Genomic DNA, 24,541 nt, shown 5'->3' on the forward strand with positions numbered 1-24,541 from the left:
GGAGATCATTGTGTAACCCTCCGCCCTGAATACGTCGTGTGAATAAAAGCCCAGTTCAATTGTGTGCTTGTCTATTATAGAAAACTCCCGCACAGAACTGATGCGTTTAGCTTTTCAGCGTCTTTGAATTGATCGTTGGATTATAGGCGGCGCATGAAAGGCGTGTAAAACGCGGTGTTATCGTGTCGGACTCTTTCGTTCTTGGTCGTGGTGCGTGTCTACAAGTGAAGTGAGGTGGGTTAGATCGGAAGAGTGGACAGCACTCAAACCTTCTCAAGATGGCGACAGAGTTCGCACCGGAGCAACTACAGCTGGACGGGGACATCTCGGACTCAAGAAAACGACCACTAGAAGGCGATGTCGAAAGTGGGATACCAAAACGAACGAACATAGGTGGTAAGTTGGTATCATTTCATTGTATATATCGGGCACGGAAGTCAATTCGCAACTGTAATAACTGAATAAGGTGTTACCCCACTTCAGTCTGAAAACTGGCATTTTGTGAAAAAAGAACTCGTAACAAAATAGGAACTTAAACTAGAGTGCAATTGGACATATTGTTTTCAAATGAATGAAAACTTGTTGTAGTGGAAATGCAGCGTGTCAGATATGTATAATGTATTTGTGATTGTACATTAGTTGTCGTGTAAGGTCAGTTTTTACAATAGAAGGAAGAGGTCTTGCGATTTCCGCATGTGAGCGACGGGCAACAGCGTCTTGAAACGACGCCTTCTTTTGGTCACAAACTACAAGCAGCTGACATCCAGGTTAAATAAAATAATTTGTATTCTAGACCCAATCACCAGATTGTCTGATTGAATTCCACAGAATAAACCGGTCTATTTATATCCTATCTACATTTTGAGTCTTGTACCTTTTTTTTGTCGCCAAAAAAACCTCCAAAACACAGCAGTGTTCACATTTACTATGATTTAGAAGCTATCAGTATCAGATCGAATTTGTTTCCGTGCAAGAAAGGTCGTCATATACAATACATACACTGTTTTTATTTAGTTTGAAGTCTTATTGAACAGTTGTTATAGTGAAGTCAGTTAGTCACATCATGGAGCTCCATAGTCAGATTGACTAGTCTGACCTCTATTCATGAAAATGTATGTGAATTGTTAACTGTGTTGTCCAAAAGACTTATTCACTAGCTTATAACATGTGTCTACATGGCATGGCAGTCAAGAAGGCAACTGAAAGAATGCACAATTTTTACTTTATCACGAAAAAGTCCAGCCTCAGTATCTTACCCCAGCACTACTGTGAAAGTATTATATTAGATACTTAGCCTTTCAAAAGCCAATTTTATGAGAATGTTTGGAGAGCCACTTAGCCTTTCAAAAGCCAATTTTATGAGAATGTTTGGAGAGCCATTTTTATGGGAAAGTCTTAAATCTTTTCTCCCAAATTACCATTTTTGGCATTTATTCATTGGAAAAAGAATTTTCCAAGTGGTGTTGTAGGTTGGTTTATTACATTTTTAATGACTAAACCGTTCAAACAGGTATCGACAAACATACAAAATGTATAATAATCCTGAATAACTAGACAAACATCAGGTACCTAGTACAGAATTGATTCATGTTTGCATAGTAAAATTGTCCCATGCCTTCCTGGTTGATCATTTACTACAGTTAATCATTACCTTCCATGAGTTGATTAACGAGAACAAAAATCCCAATAACCAGAGTCTTTAATTAATTTTTTACTAAGAGTATATACAACATGTAATATTTTTTGCCCACTTACTTCTGTCCACATGCATTTATTTTACAATGTTCAAATATTGAATGTGTTTTCCTGAGCACTCGAGCTATTTAAATTTTCATAATTTTTTTTTGACTGGTACGGTACTGGTGGTCTGGTAAATGTTTCACCACTATGTATACAGTACACATGGAATGCTGTGTGTGAGAACTGATGCAGCTGATATGGTTGTATTACTTGTGTTAGCATACTGGAGTATAAATTAGGGAGTTGCCATTATTTCAGACTAGTTGGATCTCCACAAACAAGTCTCAAGATTACTAGGTTATCTGTCATCTGATATAAGTTGAAATTTAAAACTAGGTGTGTCCTTTTGTACTAGTATAGAAGGCTATAAAAGAAATTATTAACTTTGTTGGGTTGCAGGCTGAGATGTCTCTGTGTTGAATGGTTGTGTGTTATTTACATATCAACATTCTACCAGTTAGATACCCCCTAGGGTGCTGTGCAACATCACACTGTGTCTGTGATATTGACCCTCACTCTCTGACATGCCTAGCTTGTTAGTCAAAGTTCTTAAAACAAAGTGTAGTTCCTGTTTATTTAATTACATGTAATTGTCAGCTATGAGATGTGTGCATGTCTTCTTGTGTCATTCAATGATACTCTGTTGATATGGTTGGACCAAATACTGGTCGAGTCCAAAATTAGAAATTGTTCATTTTTGATGGCTAGTTGTCACGCCTCAATTACAGTCAAATCTGCATAAATATCACTTTGACCCAGGCAGGCTATACGAGTCCATGCGTTTAGCATTTTAAATGCGCAGTAATTGCTGGAAAGAATGCTTGCTGCACATAATAGTGTTAGTAGATAAAATTCACTGTTTTAAAACGCTTTGAAGGGTTCCTTCTTACTAATCATGTTTAGATATTCCATCACATCAGGCCATTAGTTTCATGCTTGGTTATTTTTAGCTGTCATCAATGCTTGTGTGCACACTTGTATGCACCTAAAAATTAGTTGATTTAAACAACCTTTGCTGCAGCAACTAAACAATGTTGGGTTATTTAATGAAATATTTTTTTTTATTTTACAAGTAGGAAATGGATCATTTTATTTTACTTTTTTAAACCTGTAGAATTTTGATTGCTTTTTTTGGCTATTCATCCATGCATTCTCTGATTACCAATTAAAAGGTAATTGTCTACTAATCAATTCTCTTTTGTCAAAAATAGCAAATGCCTTTCATTTTTGTGTGAAAATAATGTCAGTTATTGTATATTGACATAAATCACCTTGTATAATTAGTTGTCATATTTCCAATTTCCCAGTTGTTGTAATTATGATTAGAAACCTAATTTGTAAATTTTAAATTTCCAAAATAATGCAGTAGCTTGAGGGGCTTTTGTGCAATGTGCTTTGTCTGGATATCATGCCTAGAAATATTTATGCAAAGAGTTTTAAGTAAGGGGATGTATCAACGTTGTACCCTTTTGCACTACTGTGTGTGAAACACTTCTAATTAGTCTTTTATGAGTATTACAGTGTTGTTTTAACCACAGTGTATTCTAGAGGGAAGGAGGGAGGGGTTGACATTGTTATCGGTGTAACTGTTGGGTCTTGTTGTTCACAATTTGTTATTGTGCTTGTATTGTCAGTGTTGGTTTATTCACCTTTTATTATCTGCATGACAAGCTTAGCAATGGTAATTGTTGTTATTTAGATTGAGGCTGTGAATGCTATAGAAAATCGTCTGTATGATTACAATAGTGTTGGCCTTAGTTGCTCATCACCTATTTGTTAAACTATTCCACTTGGCTAATTTTGGAAAACCAGTGAAAACATGTTGTGTTTGTCTATGCCTAGTGAGGTCACGGTTAGCTCTTTTGTCACAATGTTAAATTTTATATTAGGTTAAACTGTTATCCAGCAAGTTTTGACACTTGTATTGCCTCTCCCTCTCTAGTGACTTTACACAGGATAAGACTCTAACACACTGTTGGCTTTCACCTTGAAAGTTATTTTTTTAATAGTATTTTTTTGAATTCTATCTTTTTGTGTCCATGTTAAAACTATTAAATTGTAGTTTGATTACCTGACTGAAAATGCGTTTAAAGACTTATCAAGAAAATTTAGTTTCAGCTGAATTTAATTAGGTAGGGCATCCATGTTGTTAGTGATCTCCCTTGGAGCGAGTATGGTAAAATGATGATATACTGTTTTTTTTTCAGTGTTAGTCACTTATTCATAGCAGCACAAACCAACTCAAACTTCCTAATCAGCAAGTCTCTGGAATTCTTATCAGTTGGAATGTTACATTAGTCGCAATCCCTTTGGGGCAAACAGTAGGGTTAAGTCTAGGATATAGATTGGTGTTGGTACTGGACAACCAAGTTAGGCTTTTTGTGGGTGAGGGGTAAGGGGATTTTATCAATTTGATTGTTACCATGAGTAAACTAAGATTAGAACAGAAGATTAGTGGTAGTCCTGGACAACCAGCGAGAGGATAAAATTAGTTGGAATACAGTCTTACTCTTTACATTGTGCCTGGATGGAAGACTGCACTGGAAGATTGTGTTTGTGGCATATTTTTTGGAAGACCAGTGCTATAGATGTGTGGGCGTTTGTTTCAAACGTACTATGGAGCTAAAAATATATATAAATATAAATAAGCATCCTTCTGCGTTTGTAAAAAGCCACAGATTGTCCTTTTAACATTTCTAATATAACTGTAGTGAGCCTCTTCTCAACATAATTATGGGTGCTTTATTTTTAGCAATCACTAGCATTCTACAGGTAGTCAATGGATGAGAAGACAGGACACATTTCTCAATATAGGTTCTATTTATTCATGAAGTCTTTGTTACCTGGAACCAACTATGACATGGAGCCATCACTACCATCATACTCTTTATCATATGTTGTAATTGATTGATTTCATTTGAATAAATTAATAATCAGCTTATCATGTGTTGAATAATTGCCCTTAAACATGATTGATGGTTTTTCATTTTAAAAGCATAGATTAATTATTAAACAAGAAAAAAATATTTTCAATAATAAAAAAAAAATCTACAGTTCAAGGTTACTTCAATTCTGTAAATAATTAAGTTTAGATTGCGATTAGTGACTGTGTGTTCCTTCTTGTGGTGCTTTATTGTATATCCCCTACAATTTTTTTTTAAAAAAAGGCCATCAAATTAAATGCTAGAGTTTCAACGTTTCTACTGATTCCATGATAATTGTTTATTTTCAATATTACTCAGCAAGTATTTTAAAATTACATTCACATAACAACTTATTCCTAATCACCTCTGCTTAAATGATTTTTTGAGTAAAAAAGCAGCATGGAGCCTTTATCAGTGATACATGCTTTCATCCTCAGAGTTGATACTATTTATAGACACAAGTATACCATGTGAAAATCATTTGTTTTTCTTGTCCACTGCTCATTTCCATTCCTAGTTTATTATGTTATTTTTCTTGTCCACTGCTCATTTCCATTCCTAGTTTATTATGTTATTTTTCTTGTCCACTGCTCATTTCCATTCCTAGTTTATTATGTTATTTTTCTTTAAATTTTTATTCAGATGATGAGATTAAGCTTTCATGATGTGTGTTTTCTTTGGCAACTTTGACATCACAGATAATTAATGAAGCTGAGCTGAGTAGTGTTTTAAGGTTAAGTTTAAGTTCAAAATGATAATTTAGCTAAGGTTAAAGTTATTCTGATTAATAAAGAATGTTGAGTTGGTTCCATTGGAAGTTTCAACAGGTTTAATGAAGAGTAACATTCCTGAAAAGTGTTAGAATTCTCACCATATGATCATCGAAAATGGTGATAAATTCTGAAGCTTATGATTAATGCTGCTCTCAGAACATAAATGCAATAAACAATCAACAGAATGTTGCAATCTGACCCTAGTCATTGGGAAAAAGAAACTTCACAAATTCCTGTATTGGTAACATTATCATCTTTGTTTTGTGCTGATGCAATTATTTTGAAACAGATCGATTTTAGGGCTATTCCCAGTTGTCTTGGGTCAATCTTATAATAACATGTGATGCAAATTTTGAATTAATACATTTTGTGATGTCAAAGCCAAGAAACTAAAACATTGAACCAAAATAAATTGTCAGACAGAATTAATGTTCAAGATGTTCACAAAAAGTTCTTGGCTACAGAATAATTTCAGCTTACTTAGCTAGAAATTTTAATTTGTATACCATATTCACTCACATAAACCAAATATTTCATTTGTTTTACAGTTGATCATTAAAATACAACTTCTTTTTCCCAAAGTCTGTATTATTGTGCATGGGTTGTTTTTTATTATCTGATTTGTGAAAGTTAACATGTACTTTGGAGAACTGTTTTCAGTTGATTTATTTTAACCACCCCGAATTTACAAGAAAAAATTACAAATAAAACTTGGACAATTCCAACTACCATACATGATACTGACTTTGATTGAAGTCAAGACCTGCTTGGCGGACACAATTTCATCTTTATGTTCACCCATGCATATGTTTTGCTCCCAATTGTGGCTGGCACTAAGCTGCTAGCCTTCTATATTAGTCTTGTTTACTCATACTTAAACAAATTAATGGTTTCTTGGACTGGTAAAATACATGAATGTAGGAAACAAATTACTCAAATGGTTGAATCAAGCAGAGAAATATATAGATGATGCTTAAGATACCAGAGGGATAGCTTCTTTCACCTGTACATATCTTTTGTACTGGCTTCCTCTTTTCTAGGTCAGGTAGATTTAGCTGGAATGTTAAATTAGAATTGTAAATTCTAGGTAAAGTTGACAAGCCATGCTCTCAGTGTTTAGTCTGAAAACATGACAGTACCGGTACCTGCAATGTAACTATTGATTGATTATCATCACATTTCACCAGTAGACATTTACTCTTCAATATGCAGTGCCTGAATTCTCCCTGCAGGGTCACTAGTAAGCAAATGATAGATATAAATTACATTCCTGTATAGTTGTTTTATGTTTTTATGTAAAGTAATCACCATGTTTTGATTAAAGGAAAACATGTATCGTATTTGCTGTATTAAATCACAAGATCGCACCTTTCCAAAAGTTGAATAATATTATGCTTGGATATTTAAATCATGCAGCATTGATTTTAAATCTCGTCTCTCTGCAGCAATGGCATTTCACAAAATGGTATACAAATATTGAGTAGTTTGCACATCCTGCTGTGTTGTCCTAAATGCTCATGTTATTTCAGCGGCTCTGTAAGGGAAGCGAGCCCCATCAATAGGCTTTTAGCTTTCAATGCGTTTATTTGCTATGGCTGGTTTGACGGCAGGATATAGAGTGCTTTCCGCTCAGATTCATGGCTTATGGTTGCTTTTTCCTTTTTTTCCACACAGGTAATGATGACAATAAATATATATTAAAAATGCTCATACCAAGCGCTGCAGCTGGTTCTGTTATAGGGAAAGGTGGCCAGACAGTTGTACAGTTACAACGGGAAACAGGTGCTAATATAAAACTCTCCAAATCTAATGATTACTATCCAGGTAAGTAATGATTGATGCATATTTTAAAAAAAAAAAAACATTTTCGTGGGTAGCCATGAAACAGTCTACCATGATCCATTTAGGAAAAGTAATTTCATTGTGGGTAGTGAGGAAACAGTCACCAACTATTTATATTATTGGTGGAAAACCTTGCAACTGTCAACAACCAATAAGTGTCAAGCTTTTAGCAATCTGTTTGATAGTCATAGTGGTTTGTCAGGGTCAAAGGTTGTATGTATTAATTAATTATTGCAGATATCTAAGTGGGGAATCCATGCAGGAATTCATATTTGCTATGATCTTTCTTGGGAATTTCATTCATGTATAAATTGACTGTATTTATTTATTTACTCACTGCTCCCTGCTTAGAAGGTGGAATGAGTATGTGTATTTTTGAACTTGCTCAGGATTACTACTAAAAAATAATAAATATGAGAAAACAGACAGCATGCAATGGGTACTGTCAAGAGAAATTAATAGTGCTGGCAGTGCTCCTACTGAGTCATAATATATAGATTTTGTCATGTATCACAGTGAACTGACAGCTGGATAGATGCAATTTATGATCAATTTTCAGTAACCTTGTTTTGAAGTCATCAGTTTTTTTGTGTGCAGTTTTGTAGGCACAGTATCTACTATGTATAGATTATTGGCTCAGTATTTGGTGTAATAAATGAAACCCATGTACACATCAATTTTGATTGTATTAGTCAATGCAATGAGGCTGAATGGATGTTTATCATGGTTCAAATAATTACTAGCCCCCATGTTGTTTTGTGCACATATTTCACTGCTTTGAATCTGCTGATTGATGTGATATGCCCATACAGATAAATCTGTCTGGAAACAGTTTGACTATTGTTTTATGGCTGATTTGCATATGAATTGTAACTAATTAGCATATTTTTTATGCAATGAATATAGTTATTATATTTATGATTTTTGTTCCTCTATAACTGACCAACCCACAAGAGAGCACTCGTTGTTGGGCTCATATCAACTATGATTAAATTTCTACTCCAAAATTTATGATACTTTATTTTGGCTGGAAAGGTACAAAAATGAAATCTAAAAAAAGTATAATTATATTTTATATTGCATGTATGTATTTGCTTATGATATACGTTTGCTCAGTCTTGATTGCCAGGGAAACAACTAAAACGCACAGTCCCAAATTGACATTTTTGTGAACTAGTAAACCTTCTTGTGACAGTGATGGATTGTCACAATCAAATTAAATCAAACCAAACATGCTCTGCTTACACAAGCTTCTCGTATAGGAACTATGGCACTGCTTGATTAACCACCAAAACCAACATATACTTAAGTTTCTAAAAATGTGTTCACCATCTTAAAAATAGTTAAACTTGCCTATCACATATTTTCTGCCCTCTAAAATCAAAGTTTTTTGTTCATATTTTGTTCATTTAAAATTTATAGTAGCTCCATATTTTCAAAAGTAAGAGTTTATTCTGATCTCATCACTAAGCATTTATTTATTGTTAAAAATGTACCAGGTATTGGTGTAGTTAGTTTTTATGAATTTCAATGTGAAATGTGACTCAATACCTCAAGGGAAATACTGTACATATATCTATATTTAGTCTGTATATCGTATTATACTAGCTTGGCTGGTAATGGAAGGCTTAAACTGCTTATCATGTTGTGTTTATCTTGTATAAATCTCTGCATAACAAAGAGTAGAATTTAAAAGTTCTCATAAAATCTCTTTGCATGGCAATACAGATTACTGATGTAGATCGCATTGTATGATGGTTGCCATGGCGTTTGAGTAATCAATATGACTGAACATTGAGATGAAATCTACAGAATTACAATTGTATTCCCTAAACTGTATTTTTAACGTCTTGGTATGCTTATAGAGTTTGCAGAGCCCAGAGAGAGTCTGATTTCTAACTTGTGTTTTATGTTTTCATTTTGATATTATTTATAGTTCACCTCGTATCTGAATACCATTGTATCATGTTTTCCTCTCTCAAAGATAAAGCACCAGAAGTTGTGTGTACTGTCAGTGATACACCAAGGCTTATTTAGCTGTTATTAAATAAATTGCTTTTGTATGAGATAATTGTATAAAAACCCAGACACATCAGAGAGGGCATCTCACTGATTCATGGCTTTTATGCCCATCACCACTGTTCTGTAGCAGTGTTTTATAACATGATATAGACTCATGGTTGAAATTAAATCCTTATCTTCAATTTTCACAGCAATACTTGATTCTATATTGGTGCTAGTAAAAATAATTTCTAATTATCGACTGAAAAATATTTACACAAAAAACAAAACAAATTGGCACCTGTAAGTTTGACCTTATGATCTCCATCAAAGGGGGCCTTGAATGTTTTCACCCTTCAGCCATGACTGAAGACTGGCTAGAACTGTCTGGGGAAAACAAGTCAGTTTATACCATGTGATTAATGAGGATTTGCCAATCATTTATCTTCAACCTTAGTTTGAATTTTAGGAGCCCTTAAGGCCATGAAGACATCGAGAAAATAAATATAAAACGTTACTCCTCAGTATGCTCTTAATTATTGCAGTCTTTATGTGCGGGGGGGGGGGGGGGGGGGGGGGAGTCCAGCTTTTCCAATGTGGATAGTGTAAATTAATGTAGGAATCAGGAATTATTCAGAATATTTGTAGATGATTTTAAATCATTATATTTATTTATATTAACTTTCATCTTTTCTCCAAGTTAAATTCTATTATTTTTGAATTAGACAAGTTTGTAATTCATAGTACGGTACATCTTTTTATAAGACAAATGTGAATGGATATCAATTTGTTTGTTGTGGTAATGTCACTGAGAAGTGAATTACATTCATTACCAGAGAAGCATATTTATAACAGTAGGCCTGGCCTGTTTTAAAGATAGTGTTTGGTTATTTTCAGAAAGTTAGTTAGCTTATCACTACATTTATGGAGATGGTGAAAGAATGGCACATACAGACTGAAAGAGAATTTGACAGTCAAAAAGTAATAAATACATCATATGTATTTGATACATTAGAGCTAATGAATATTTAGTTGATGCAATACTTAAAAATTTATACTCAGAACTTGAATCTCTGCTTGATGAAAAACATGTTTGATTGACGTAAACATAGCATTTAGTATACTGAAAAAAATATTTTTTTTTGAAAAAGTCACATTGTAAATAGAAGCAGTGGTCGAGGCATAGCTTCTTTTTTTTTAATGCATGTTGCAGTAGAGATGGCAAAGCTTGATTATCCACTGTAAGGTTGACTCTTGGTCAGCATATTTGTACTTGTACACACTGCATTCATTCCATGGCCAAGTGATTATGCCTGGGTAAACAAATTACCCATAGTAACCAGAATTGTGGTGTTCATGACTGAAAAAAAATTATGAGCAATACGTGACAAGTGGAAATAAAATATTATCCAAATGAATGGCTGATATTACATTTGTAATTTGGAGCTTTTGAGGGTAATTTGTGATTTTTTTTATTGAGATCGCATGACTGCAGGTTGACAATAGAGAGTGGTATTGTAGGCATAGAGATCAGTTAATTCACTGACAATAGCTATTGATTCTATACAAAAAGTCAGCATGCGCCAGGAGTATTAGAGTTGTGTTCACAACATGACCTTACAAGCATTTGTTCTTCTGGATCTCATCCAAATAAAATTGTGTATTGTGTAAGTGTTAGTATGAATAGCTGCTCTCTCGCCTTTCTTCCTCCAGTATTTAATAGCTATATAAGATGGGTGATAAATTAGATGTTAATCATGTTTCCTTGCATTAAAAATTCACCTGTCTAAAACACTACCTCAAGAGTGAAACTCCACTCTCAGCAACTACAGTACAGTAAATTAAAATTATACAGGTAGACCTGTCTGAAAGTGTCAAAAGTAGCCATGCATTTTCTTCTTTCCTTATGCCAGTCAATGACACAAGTGAATCTTCAACATTCATTTACTGCTCAATTTATCTTGACTATAAATAAAAAAAAATACCCTATACTTAGATTCAGGTAATTGTCATTGTGATGCAAAAGCCACTAAAATATAAATTCCATATCCAATTTGAATATTTTTACCCAGCTTGGTACATAATTCTGATACAGACTAGTAAAAATAAATGCCAGGATCTGCTTTACATCAAATCTATATTAAGTTCAGGATAGTACTTTAGCCTAGAATGTCACAAATTCTTTTTGTTTATTTACAGTATGTTAGTTGTATTAAACTTAAAAGGTATTTACAACAGTTGACAGCTTTGTACCCCTCCATACTGCTGAAATATGTAGCATACAATGTACATCATCAGAAACTACCAGAAAAAAACAAATCCTACAGAGAATAATGATATCCACATTTGTTGGATAGAAATACAGCAATATCATGAAAGCTCAAAATCTCTTTTTCCCCAGAGTTTATAATAATAATTTATTACTTGTATGTACATCTGTGGTTTGAATAAAATTGACATTTGGCTAGTAAGCAGTGTTTCCGGGGGAAGATAATTGATTGAATTGTATACCACATGACTGTGGTTATTGGGTTATATGTACTGATTGAAAAGTCTGTATAGACTTCATGTGCAGGTCAGATGATGTCCATCTTCATATATACAGATGGCTTAGCCTGTTTGTTTGTGATAGATAGATGATGTGCATGATAGGAATATCTATGGTATGTTTATTTTACATAGGAAAGGGCTGGGTGTGTAAGAGCTGAGGAGGAAATATTCGCTGGGTTCAATTTTAGCTGATTTGATTGTGCTACCATTTTCTCATTTTTTTGCATGCAAATCCAAAATTTTATTTGCGTACTGAATCATTAAAATATTACTATTCTGACTTTAGAAACACCTTTATTTCAAGTAAGCACATGCAGTACTAATAAAACAAATACTGTATATAAGATTACTTGCTGAAAATTCACCCAGGCTAGTGTCAAAATTAAGGTTCTGTGCAAATGTTGTAAGTATGGGCAGCAGAATTCATAATTACATAGTCACTACATGGTCACATTAAGCAGTAATTCTGTTGTCCTATAAACCCTTTTCCATGGATGAGTTATTTTTTGATTTGTATGCCATCCCAGATGTCTATTCTCATTGTGTATGCTAAGAGTGGATAAAAGCTTATACCTACTAAGACAGATACTGACCATGATATGACATTATCTATTTGACAATGTGCGCAGTCTCGTTTATAGTTAACTTAGAAGGAAAGAGGGAGAGAGGGTAATTTCGGTGTTTAGTATTAACATGTCTCCAGTACATGATCTAAACTGACCTGCTCTACATGACTTCTATATACATTACTGCATTGGAATGCCAAAGACATAACACCTTAAATATAATGCTAGTGTTACACTTTAATGGTATTCACCAAGGTTAACAATATCTGCCAGCTATTTTTTGGCAGTCTGCATTTGGATGTAGCCATTAGCGAAAAATATAGGACACTAGCAAATAAAAAATATTTGAAATGTTTGAATATGTCAATTTTACACAACCTGTGTTTTACATTACTAGTAACTCGTTACCAGTAAATGTGTGTACAGTGTATTAAAGAAGTAAAGGCTGCTCTGTTAAAAGCTTTGTGTTAAACTAAGATGTAGTTAAATGAAGGAACAAAACCTATCAAATCTCCCCACAGCAGCCAAGTGAAATTTAATGTTCTAAAATACACTATGTGATATTGGTTTAATTTTTGGCTATTGGGCACCACTCCAACACTAATAATATTGCTGTTAAATTGCGCAATAATGACACATTAGCACATACTAAGTTAATGTTTATTTTGACTGTTATTAAATTAGGCTCTATGTATTCCTAGGTGTTTGCTGAATTAACATGCAGAATCTAGTTGGCATTCACTTCTCGCACATATACGTACATATTAGATTTTATTCCAGAACTACACCCACCTTTTTATACATGTATGATCATGTATTTATTATAGATTTCCAAAGACATTAATCAAGGTTCCCTGGCTATTACAGACAAATGTGTTGAATGGAATTATCATTTTATAAAATCAGTCGTTTGTAGCATTTCATTTTGTTCGTTGAAGCGTTCCTGATGTTACTTCATGGTCATCATAGTTAGAAAAAACTTTACTAGCCAGAAAAAATAAATAAGTAAAATTTGTGTCCCAAATATATTTTATTTTGCACCCCCCCCCCCCACCAATATTTGAATATTTGTTTACATGCATTTTAAAAATAGAAATAGTGATGGAATTATATTTATAATTTAAAATATAACTACTTAGGTTAGTTTACTTGAACTTGACAGGAAGTCATCAGTGATTTATGGCTTGTATAGAAAAGACTAAATTTATTGCACGTACTTTGACCTTATTTTCTATGTCTTCATCAAGCAATGTGAAACTCCATTATTAAAAAAAAAATGCGCAGAAATGATCATTTCCAATTTGATTGTACTCATGCAGACCTAATTTCCAACTTGCCTGAAATAAGAATGAAAGTAAAGATTATAAATTGATCAAATTGCTTCAGAATGGCAGAAGAGCTCCATGGAAAAAGCGAGCAACCAATGCTGCAAACTCAATTGACCATGTGACCACTTCTTTCATCATGGCCATGATACAGCATGGTTTTTCTATGTGTAATTTGACCTATGACCTGCCTTTGCACATGTCAAAGTATATTGCTTCAATGCAGTCCACTGAAAAATTGTCCAGTGAGCTTGACGACCAAGTTGAGTTGCATGACAGTTCGCAAATGTATTATCGACACACTGTAATGTAAAGGCTGTCGTATATTTGTGTCAAAGAAAAAAAGTGATTTTGTTAGTGTACATTTTTGTGTTTTCCCAACAGACTTCAAATAAAAATAGACCTGAAACTATGCATTATGTGATGCGTGTTAGCTAGGTCATTCTAACAAAGCTCAAATTGCATGAATAAATATATTTTATATTATATGAAATGATCTGTTTGGTACAAAATTTTGACTTTTTTTTTTCTTTTTACACCAGTACATTCATTTCCTTGTTAAAATAGCCAGGATGATGAGAACCCTGTAACCCAACCCCCCCCTCTCTCGCTTGAGGCTGAGAGGGAGATGCTAGCTTTTACCACAAAGCAATTGAATTACAGAACTCGTTGGCACTTACTAGTGAAGATGAAAGTCCCTCAGACTTGCCTGCTGGTTTACATGCATTTTATTTGCATATGCGCTTATTCAAATGATAGATTTATTTATGGTCAAAACAAGTAAAAATAATTTTTGGATTACTATAAATACATTATTCATCACACATACATTATAAATACGTTATTTTCAATTTCAGTATTTACATTAATTGGTAAAACCTGCCAAATAAATTCCTGTGAACATGTCACATTAGAACTTATTGTTTACTGGTAAAGTTGAAACCCAATAAATTAAAAGAACATCAAAATTAATAGTGAAACTAAATGGAGATGTACTTCTTATGGAAAAAATGCATGTATAAAAATTGCTTTTACAGGGTTAGCACATATGTTTAGCATCAATATGAAAAAATAACACTGCTTATTAATGTTATTGTGAGTGCAGTACCTGTTGGAGATGACTAAAAATTTATTCAGAAAATAGAAACATCAAATGCAACGAGCTAATCCCTATATTGTTCAGGGAGTACCACAATTCACATTGGGCTTCATATATATATATATATTTCAATTTATACAATATACACACTTGATAAAGTAGAGCTATTACAACATTGACTTGCTACTTTAAGGGCAATGATTAGTTTCATATTATCAAGTTACTATGGTTTCTTAAAACAAAACAGAAAGCTGTATCGATATTGGATTATCAGAATACCAGTTTCCTACATTATACACCGGTATTTAATTTATACCCTTGCTATCATGGGATACATGCTTTAGGCAATCAGTCTTGTTGAGTGTGATGTATGATTGGAATTCTAATGTAATGAGTCCATGGCTATTAAACATATTCATAAAACAAACTGCCATCTTAGCTAGATAGGCATGCTGTTGGCTGTATGCTTTTTTACATCATGCAAGATTTAATATGAAATCAAGCCTAAGCTTTGAATTCTTATTTAGTCTGTTTATACATTTCCTTGCGAGGTGCCCAAGAGCTGTATTTTACCATTTAAATCAGTGATCAGGCTAAATAGTTATTCAACTGAAGGTTATTGTCTTTAAAAATATCTTTTGACTTTCTTGTTGGGTAACTGGTGAATATATATGATAAGGAATTGTTAATCTATGCACTGTCTCTTTCCGATGAAACAAAGTAATTTAGAACTTTGAAGCATGTAATTTTGTTATTCTGTGACACAATTTTTCAGGTGGAACGTTTGCACCTGCACAGAATTTAATGAAATGGTTTGCTCACCACTGACACATGAGCACCTGTGATGACTTGTGCACTCCATGACACATGCAGTTTCGTTCCCATTTTTTCTGCGTTCTTTCTTAATGTTGTACATTCTTTTGGAGCTAGTGGTTTTTTGCAAATGCCCCCCCCCCCCCCCAAATGGTCTCTAACCTGAACAGAATTAAAACTGATATTGAAAACAAAAATACCAAAATTTTATTTACTTTCCTACTGTTGTATATTATCGTTTTTTTTGTCTTTGTCAGCAAACAAATTGTATGTCATATGATGAATATATAAACTATTATAAGTTGCTAGTTATTAATAGTTGGCAACAGAATACTGCACACACTACATGATTCTGGTCAGCAACTAGTCATAAAACTAGTCTTAAAGATTCAACATGTAGAATCCTTACAAATCAGTTGATGACTAGCAATTCACATATGTCATAGATGTCTGCATACCTAGTGATCCAGTCGTAGTCAATCAAATCGCAAAGCAGGCAGCAGGCATTTTGATGCCTAAAGTTTTAGCTTCATTGGGTAGTAAGTACTAACTTATTAATCAACGGTGCCAATGAAGTTGATGCCTAAAGTTTTAGCTTCATTGGGTAGTAAGTACTAACTTATTAATCAGCGGTGCCAATGAAGTTGATGCCTAAAGTTTTAGCTTCATTGGGTAGTAAGTACTAACTTATTAATCAACGGTGCCAATGAAGTTGATGCTTAATTTCATGTTGAGGCCATATCTGTAAAAAAATGTGAAAACAGTGATTACCTTCGGAAACAGATCAGCTTAAGATAACCTCGTTATGTATTCCAATATATTTCGATACTTTCGTAATGTATTCCTATTCCATATTGTACTTGTCCATGTTAAACATGTTTGAACATTTTGAAAATGCAGTCAGTCTTGTGTTTTGACATGTCAATTATGTAATCACATGCACTTATGTTGTATAAGCTACTAGTATTAGAGGCGCATCTCTAATAGAAACATGCATAAACGAACAATGGCATTTATTGCATAATTAGATCGTTTAAATGTAACTTATTTTGACTGTTGTCATAAAAATAAACGCTACTAATAGATCAAATACTGTATATTAAAATCACATAGCATATATAAAACACATGGGTATCAGTGGATCATAAACCCTAGGGTCTATAGTCTATTGCAGATATTGGCATGCTCCATCACTTTCTGAGGGAAACACTGTCAATTCTCTGTATTCTTGATTAATTCACTCCAAAATCTATGAAGAATTTTCTCTTAATTATTTTTGATAATTTTAATTAAATACCATGTTCATTTAAATTGATTACAGGGACATCAGAAAGGGTGGTGTTAATTACGGGTACGGTAGAGTCGCTGACGGCAGTCGGTAATTTTGTGATTGAGAAAGTTCGTGATTCACCACAGTTAGCAGCCAAAACTGGAAATGAAAGTGCAGTGAGCCAAGAAAGAGCCAGACAGGTATGTATAATCATTTATGCTAGAGATAGGTGAATATGTGCTTGTCATCATTTAATCTGACATACATTAAGATTACTTGTCCATACACTTGCCCTGTACTACTTATAGGTAAACCCCAATAGTAATTCAGTCTCAACTCCAATGCCCATTTGAGAATATATTTATCAAATCCTCTAATAGCATGTCATCGGTTAAACAAAAATGCTAGATGAATTGTAAAGACTACTTTATTTCTTTGAAAATTGCTTTGTTAAAAATTTTGTGTGCGAGATTTTTGTCTGGATGTATGTACATTGTATAAAGGTTTAGTTGTAATTGTACTGCTTTGTATCTCTACTCAATAAGACAGGTTCTTAACAAGGATATGTGAACATAATGATGCATGCTGGCCTATTGATTGAAATGTGCATCTTTTGACCTCTATAACTAGAATTGAAACTGATACTGAAGGAATCCGGAGGGAAGTTCTTGCATGTTTATATCCTTGCTTTTAAATGATGCCAAGTAATATTTAACCTTTTGAATACCTACATCACTGTCATTGATTTGTTTTGAATCGAAGGTTGTTAGAAATTTCCTGTTAAAATGAAGTCATCATTTTCAATGTTTGAATTCCCCTGGGATTCTTGTGACTTAAATTAAAACATTAATTACTTGGATTCAATGAATTAGTCTATTACCTAGTGCTAACACGTATTTCAGCTGTTCATCAGACCACAACCATATTCAATCTACCTTATGGAGCCTCTTTTAAGACATTTATTATGGATTTATTATCCAATTTATAACTAATATTTAGTACAAAGTGTCCTACGATGGTTTTAAAAAAAAAAAAAAAAAGATTTTTATTTCAAGATTTTTTAAAGAGTTCAGAGATGAAGTACATTTATTTTTTGGAAAAAAAGAAATGCAAAATTCCTAAGAGTTTAGTTAAATGTATGATCCATGCATAATTCATTGATAAAATTAACAAATTCATTCTATAATAGAATTATATGCTCTTTCACTTAGACTGTGTAAGAAATATATTTTAACTGACAGATAAGTAATTAACATGTTCACCTTGATTTGAGAGTTGCTGTAACTATTTTGTGTTTATTTCATCCCATAATAATTGTATCTGAAAATGATATCCAGCAGCATGTCATTTTGCTTAGATTGTTGTAATCTTCTTACTTATATTAGCAAGTTATTAGGAATGTCACTGCTATTTTCTTATTTAAATCCCATTATTCAGAGATTCAAAGAAAAACCTGAAGTTGTATGTAATATGACCCATTTTTAATTCTAAATTGCCACCAGAATGGGCTTCACTATTTTAGTTTCCATTGAAACAAGCTTGGGTTTTTGCTACTTAGTAGTGTAAGACCATTAATCTAAAATTCCTTATTTCATAGCTTGAAAAAGAGTTCTCCTCACAGGTGTATTTGATTAGCATGTACACCTACCTCCTATTGCAATTTATCTTTTCACAACAGTACAGGATGCCCTTATAAATATAAAGTGACTGACATAATGTAAGAGACAGCATACACATAACTGGTAATAACTAAGCTGTCTAAATATTTAATTCCAGGTGTTAGATCAGCTGCATGCAACTTCTTGATCTGTTTCTAAGGACTCAATAAATTAAGCTGAAAGGCTGTAATTTGAATTATGTTTTATACATGGTACCATTACCCTTACATTAGCATGCATTAAGTTGATATTCTGTGGGTTATTCTGCATACCTACTCTACTCAACTTATATGTGACCTAAAGTGCTTTTAATGTTGATGATAAATGTACCGTAGTAACATTTTAACTTTGCATTGTCGGGTTACAGTACAGTAGTATATACATATATTAACTATTAGCCTTATGCCCCTTGGAAAATCAGTATTGTATTTAGATTTGATGTGCATGCTAATATGGATCATTTCAACTTGGTCTACTATACTTTGGAAAACCAAGGATTGCTTCAGCTTTTTCATGAAGGAGAAAATTTTAGCCCAATCTATCAAAACCCCTTTAATTATAGGCAAATTTTATTCATGTACTGCATTAATTTACAATGTTAAAATTATTATGACTCAAAGTCGAAATCTCCACCATTATCTTCATTGTTGAATCAATGAATGTGTTTGGTCATATGCAAACACTTGATGCAAAGCTGTTTTCTTGTACAATTTGCAACATGTTTTCAAGTCTGTTATTAACCCATCAGGATGCTGTGTTATACTGACACTTTTCCCCAGAGAATTCTGGTAATTCTGGTGTGCAAGTGAATTATCAATGTTGAATTGATTTCGGCAAAATAACAGCATGATTTTTTTTTTATAAACTGGTAATCTTAAAGTGTTTACGGCTTTTCACAATTTTAAAGGGTCATTGTTGAAGTGTAGTTTATGCACATTCACATCTGTCAATATCCATGCTGTATCATATGAATTTGTTTACTTGTATTTGAAAAAGTCAAACAATGATCAAAGATGGGGTTAATGAATAGACAGTCAAATTTTAGGCATTTTGAAGGATATGTGCACTTAGCTGAACGTGACCCTAAAAATAGAAATGTCCCAAATGTGGGGGATTGGCACCTAGTTGAGTGCTAATTTGGATGAGTATGATATTTCCAGGAAGATTGTGTCCATTTGGTTGAAGAAATAGATAAATATATAAAAATGTTCAAAATGCAGCATCAACATTTTGGTGGTAAATGTTATTGTGTCAATTTAAGAGTATCCACTTATAGTTGGATGTGTCATCTATATTCACTCTTGTTTCTACTACATTTAATGGCATTGTACGTCACTGAAATAACTGAAACCATGATAATTAAGCACAGGCCTATAGCTGCTGTTGTCGTCATCAATACCATTGCACTATTTATTTTTGTGTCTTTCAGGTCAAGATAATTATTCCTAATAGTACTGCTGGACTTATTATCGGTAAAGGGGGTGCTACTATTAAAGCGTTTATGGAACAAACTGGATCCAAACTCCAAATATCACAGAAATCTGAAGGTGTGAACCTGTCTGAACGCGTCCTGACCATAAGTGGAGAAGGTGATGCAAATAAAAAAGCCATGAATGCTGTTATTTCTAAAGTTCAGGAAGACCCCCAAAGTGGAAGCTGCAATAATATTAGTTATGCTGCGGTATCTGGGCCAATTGCCAATGCCAGTCCCACTGGTTCTCCATTTGCAGAAGCTGGTGGTCTGGTAAATGTTAAACAACCACAGATGTCTTTACACACTGGCCCCACAGCTGGTATGCCTACAATGGGTGTTGGGATACCTACTCTGAGTGGGTTATCGCCTACATCAGCAGCTAGGGTTATATCAGCAGGAGCTAGCTATCCTGGAGGGGATGCAGCTGCCATTAATGCTGCAATGAATACTCTAGCTAGCTATGGCTATAATATAAATGCATTGGGAAGTATGGTTGGTTCAGGTACAAGTCATTTACTTACTACTCTTGGGTCTTCTGCTGCCGCCGCACCTCTTCCTTCCAGCATTCTAGGTCCTTACCAAGCAGCTCATGCGGCTGCTGCTGCAGCTGCTGCATCTGCATCTGCTGCCGCAGCCAATGGTGCATCTCCCCCTTTACGAAATGGCGCTGGAGCTGGGTATGAAGCAGCGACTGCAGTGAATGGCGGAACCGGTTTAACTATGCCTACAGAAGGAGCACTTCCAGCGTTTGGAGCACTTGGCTCATTTGGCAGCCTTGGTAGTCTCGCAACTTTTGGCTCAGGGACTGAATTATCAAAGGATGCTGCCAAAGATAGCACCCTTGAAATTGAAGTACCAGAGACATTAGTAGGTGCCATTCTTGGGAAAGGCGGGAAGACCCTTGTTGAATTTCAACAGTGCAGTGGAGCCAGAATTCAGATATCTAAGAAAGGGGAATATGTTCCGGGAACACGCAATAGAAAGGTCATTATAACAGGTAATAATCTTGCAACCCAAACAGCTCATTACCTAGTCACACAGCGAATAACACAAGAAGAACAAAATAGAGCACTGAAGGGGACAAATTAGCAATTATATATTAGGTAAAACAACTAATAAAGGTGATAGGAAACGCGTACTCCATGATTATCTCAGATTATTACAAAGTATTCCAAATGATCTTCCAAACAAGATTTCAGATTCCGTTATATTTTATACCAAAAGCAAATTACCACCTTCATGATGTGTCTTCTCATTGCTAGGTAAGTCGCAACGATTAGTTCGCTCAGTTGGTTAGGGATCAAAGGGTTGAGCCGAGTAATTTGATTCGTTGAGGCAGTCAGGTGGTTAGTCGTAGATTGTTTTTAGGGTTTCTGAAATTTCAAATTGTGTGCAAAGTGATTAGGAACTAACATATATTGAACAAATTGAAGAAACTATAAAGAGAGGACAAAATTCAGCTTCTCTTGATTTAATTTTATCCAGGTACAGTAATTATTTAAATGCTGTATGAAAAGTTTCCATGAAATCGGTGCCATAGAGCTAGTTGACAAGCTCTTGTATTTTATGAAAGTGAAAAATGAGACTATTATTTAAAATGACGTTAGCCATAATGTGAATTGTGGAGAAAAAAAAATTGACAGTAGAGTTAGTTTGAAAATAAGTACAAAAGTAACACATGACAATTCCAAAATGATTCTTCCTTTAAAGCATTATGTGGCTTTCCCACCTTAATTTCTCCTGTTACTGTATGTCTCAAGTGTTAGTACTTGATGTTGGAGATATGAAAACTAGCCAAAAAAAAAACATTAAAAAAAAAAAAACATATACAGAGAACCAAAGATTTGAAATATGAATGTTATTTATATTATCAGAGAGAAGCAATTTAATTTTGTGTTGGACAGATTTTAAATTTGATATAATTTTGACACATCGTTATATACCATGCAATTTTTAATTAGTAGAATTAAGTAATTTTCATAAAATCATGTCAAGTTTTCTGATCAACTCATTTAGATGCGTCATTTAACATTAGAATCTAGAAAGTTTAATTAACTCCCATTCTCTCCCAGCATTCTTTGAATCAATGTTCTTCATCTATTTCAAGCATCAAAACACATGCTTTTTTGTTTTTCGCCAACAATGTCAGGTTAAATGAGCATGAGGTCACTGCAGCAACATTTCATTATTTTGACGCGTTTATAAAAAAAATAACAATGGTATAATCTCATAATGTGTACTTGAGTTGACTGGTCTGAGACCATGTCCATTGCTGTTGACTGGCCTGAGACATGTCCATTGCTGTTGACTGGCCTGAGACATGTCCATTGCTGTTGACTGGCCTGAGACATGTCCATTGCTGTTGGCTGGCTGGCAGCTAGAGTCCAGTGTTTGTGTCCTCTGTCAGTATCGAACATTTTACAATCACCTGTGTAAAGATCTTCAACATTTGGCGATGTGATTAATTACTTTATGGTGCATTAAGAAGCCACATTCTGTACTCAAGCTGCCAAGAATATAGTGATATATTTATACATAGCTGTAATATTTCTAAACTCACATTCAGTTAGTACAGCTTTGCTTAATTTTAATAATTCATACTACTTTTTTTAAAAAAAAAGAACAGTTCTTACATACATGTATGTGTTAGTATGTATCTATGGTGTTCTCATAACTGATATGTTCATACCTTAATTTTTTTTTTGTTATTTTCTTTCTGGGGCAGCTTTCAAAAATGCAATCACATTTGCATCTAGGTCGACTGTACCATTCCATGTGGGGAGGGGTATGGTCTAAAAGTGATGGGCAACTAATTTCTTCAACTTGCGTTTTTTTTTCTAACAAATCTTAATTCATTGAACAGTTGCTGTCAAGGAGGTCAATTTATTTTAGAAAAGCTGCCAGCGGTTTCTAACAAGGGATTGGTACAGTCGGCAAAGATATTAGTGTGGTGGTATTTGTGAAACTTGCCCCTGTCTGCAACACTGCATTAGAAAAATATCATTTATACTGGGAGGGGAGGGGAGGGCATTATTTTTTTTCCTTTTTTTTTATTATGTGTGCTATTATTTCGTACTTGCATATAAAGCATTGTTCTATTGATCATTATTAACCCATTGATACATGATATGTCATGTTTTATTATTATTTCCTTGATGAATGTTGGAAAGGACATCATCATTGACACTGATCACTGCTCCATTGTAATATCTGTAATTTTTATTATTATTTTTTGTTATAACTCATATGCATTGAAATCATTTCTATACTACCTTGATTTTTCACTGTAAAAATTAAAAAAAAAAAAAAACACTGACCAAAAAAAAATGTTAAGTCTTTTGATCTCTGAAGATTTGATTTGTAACTAAGGTGCTAAGAAGAAATCAGTGACGCTAATTGTTTTCTATGTTTTAAACGGAGTCTTTATCATTGCAGTTTTATTTATGATAAAAAAATATTGATGATTTAGTATGCTGGTTTATTTTGTACTGATTAGTGCTTCCAGTGTTGAATTTCCACAAGGCTAACAGTCATAATCGGGAGAAGGCTTGGTTCATTTTTCTTTTTTTTTCTCATCTTGTGTAGACTTGCAATAGACAGTAGTAAATGTTTATATATATGCTGTCAGTTAGCAGAACAAGAAAGACTACTCATTGTATAGTCAGTCAGTCAGTCAGCTGTTTTTTGTGTGAATTCAATGTGTGTATGTATATCTATATATTAATGATCAACTAGTCATATCCATCCCACTCAGATCAGTCAGTGTGTTCAATATCTCATATATACATAAAACATGTTGCTGTCCTTTCCTCAAAGCCATCTCATGTGTCGTGTCTCATTCCTTCCTATACAACACATTGCATGTCATTATTTGACTTGGTCAGTGTGACACCACTACCACTGCCACCACCATGTTAAATCGATATTAGTCAAGCTTCTTGTCATTAGCAGCAAACCATTTACCATCTCACACAGGATAAAATGTTTTGCACTACTATATATGCAGCTTTTTTTTTGGTGATGGGTGCTGGGTTGGGTTGGCATCTTTTTCAGTTGGTGTGTAGTTAGCTTCATTCTATAAATTTGCATCTACCCAGGTAGTTATGTCTAGTGATAAAATGGTTGGGCATATCCTGTGTAAATAAAAATAATACTGTATATTTAGAAGCATATACCGGTACTGCCATGGGGGTTGACAAAAACTCTTGCATATGTAGCTCGAACAAGTCTGAGTACTTTAAAATGCCTTCTGCAAATTGATTTCATTTCACATGAGATAAATATTCCCAATTTTAGCGAGCCGGGATGGGGGGTTAAGACCGAGACGCATATTGACTTTTGCAAAATTTCATTTTATGAATGTTGATACATTATGATAAAGTAAAACTTTAAAGCGATAGATATTGAATGGTTTACAGTATTTTCACCACTAGGAAATTTGACTGGTGATAATTTGTCAGGAAATTAAATCAGTTTGCAGTACATACAAAAAAATGCGACTGGTTA

At 33.9% G+C, this 24,541-nt stretch overlaps 1 protein-coding gene across 1 annotated transcript; it reads left to right on the forward strand.

Moving 5' to 3' along the window:
- Positions 1-7: 7 nt before the first annotated feature.
- On the forward strand, positions 8-21,858 carry LOC100313686 (NOVA-like protein). The gene is made up of 4 exons (NM_001168143.1): positions 8-396; positions 7,112-7,261; positions 16,955-17,103; positions 19,991-21,858. The coding sequence occupies exons 1-4, from the start codon at positions 279-281 to the stop codon at positions 21,122-21,124; spliced, it is 1,551 nt and encodes a 516-aa protein (NP_001161615.1). The 5' UTR covers positions 8-278; the 3' UTR covers positions 21,125-21,858.
- The last annotated feature ends 2,683 nt before the right edge of the window (positions 21,859-24,541 follow it).

The sequence above is a fragment of the Saccoglossus kowalevskii genome, chromosome 2 (genome assembly GCF_978046115.1).
Source record: "Saccoglossus kowalevskii chromosome 2, keSacKowa6.1, whole genome shotgun sequence".
NCBI classification, from domain to species: Eukaryota; Metazoa; Hemichordata; class Enteropneusta; family Harrimaniidae; genus Saccoglossus; species Saccoglossus kowalevskii.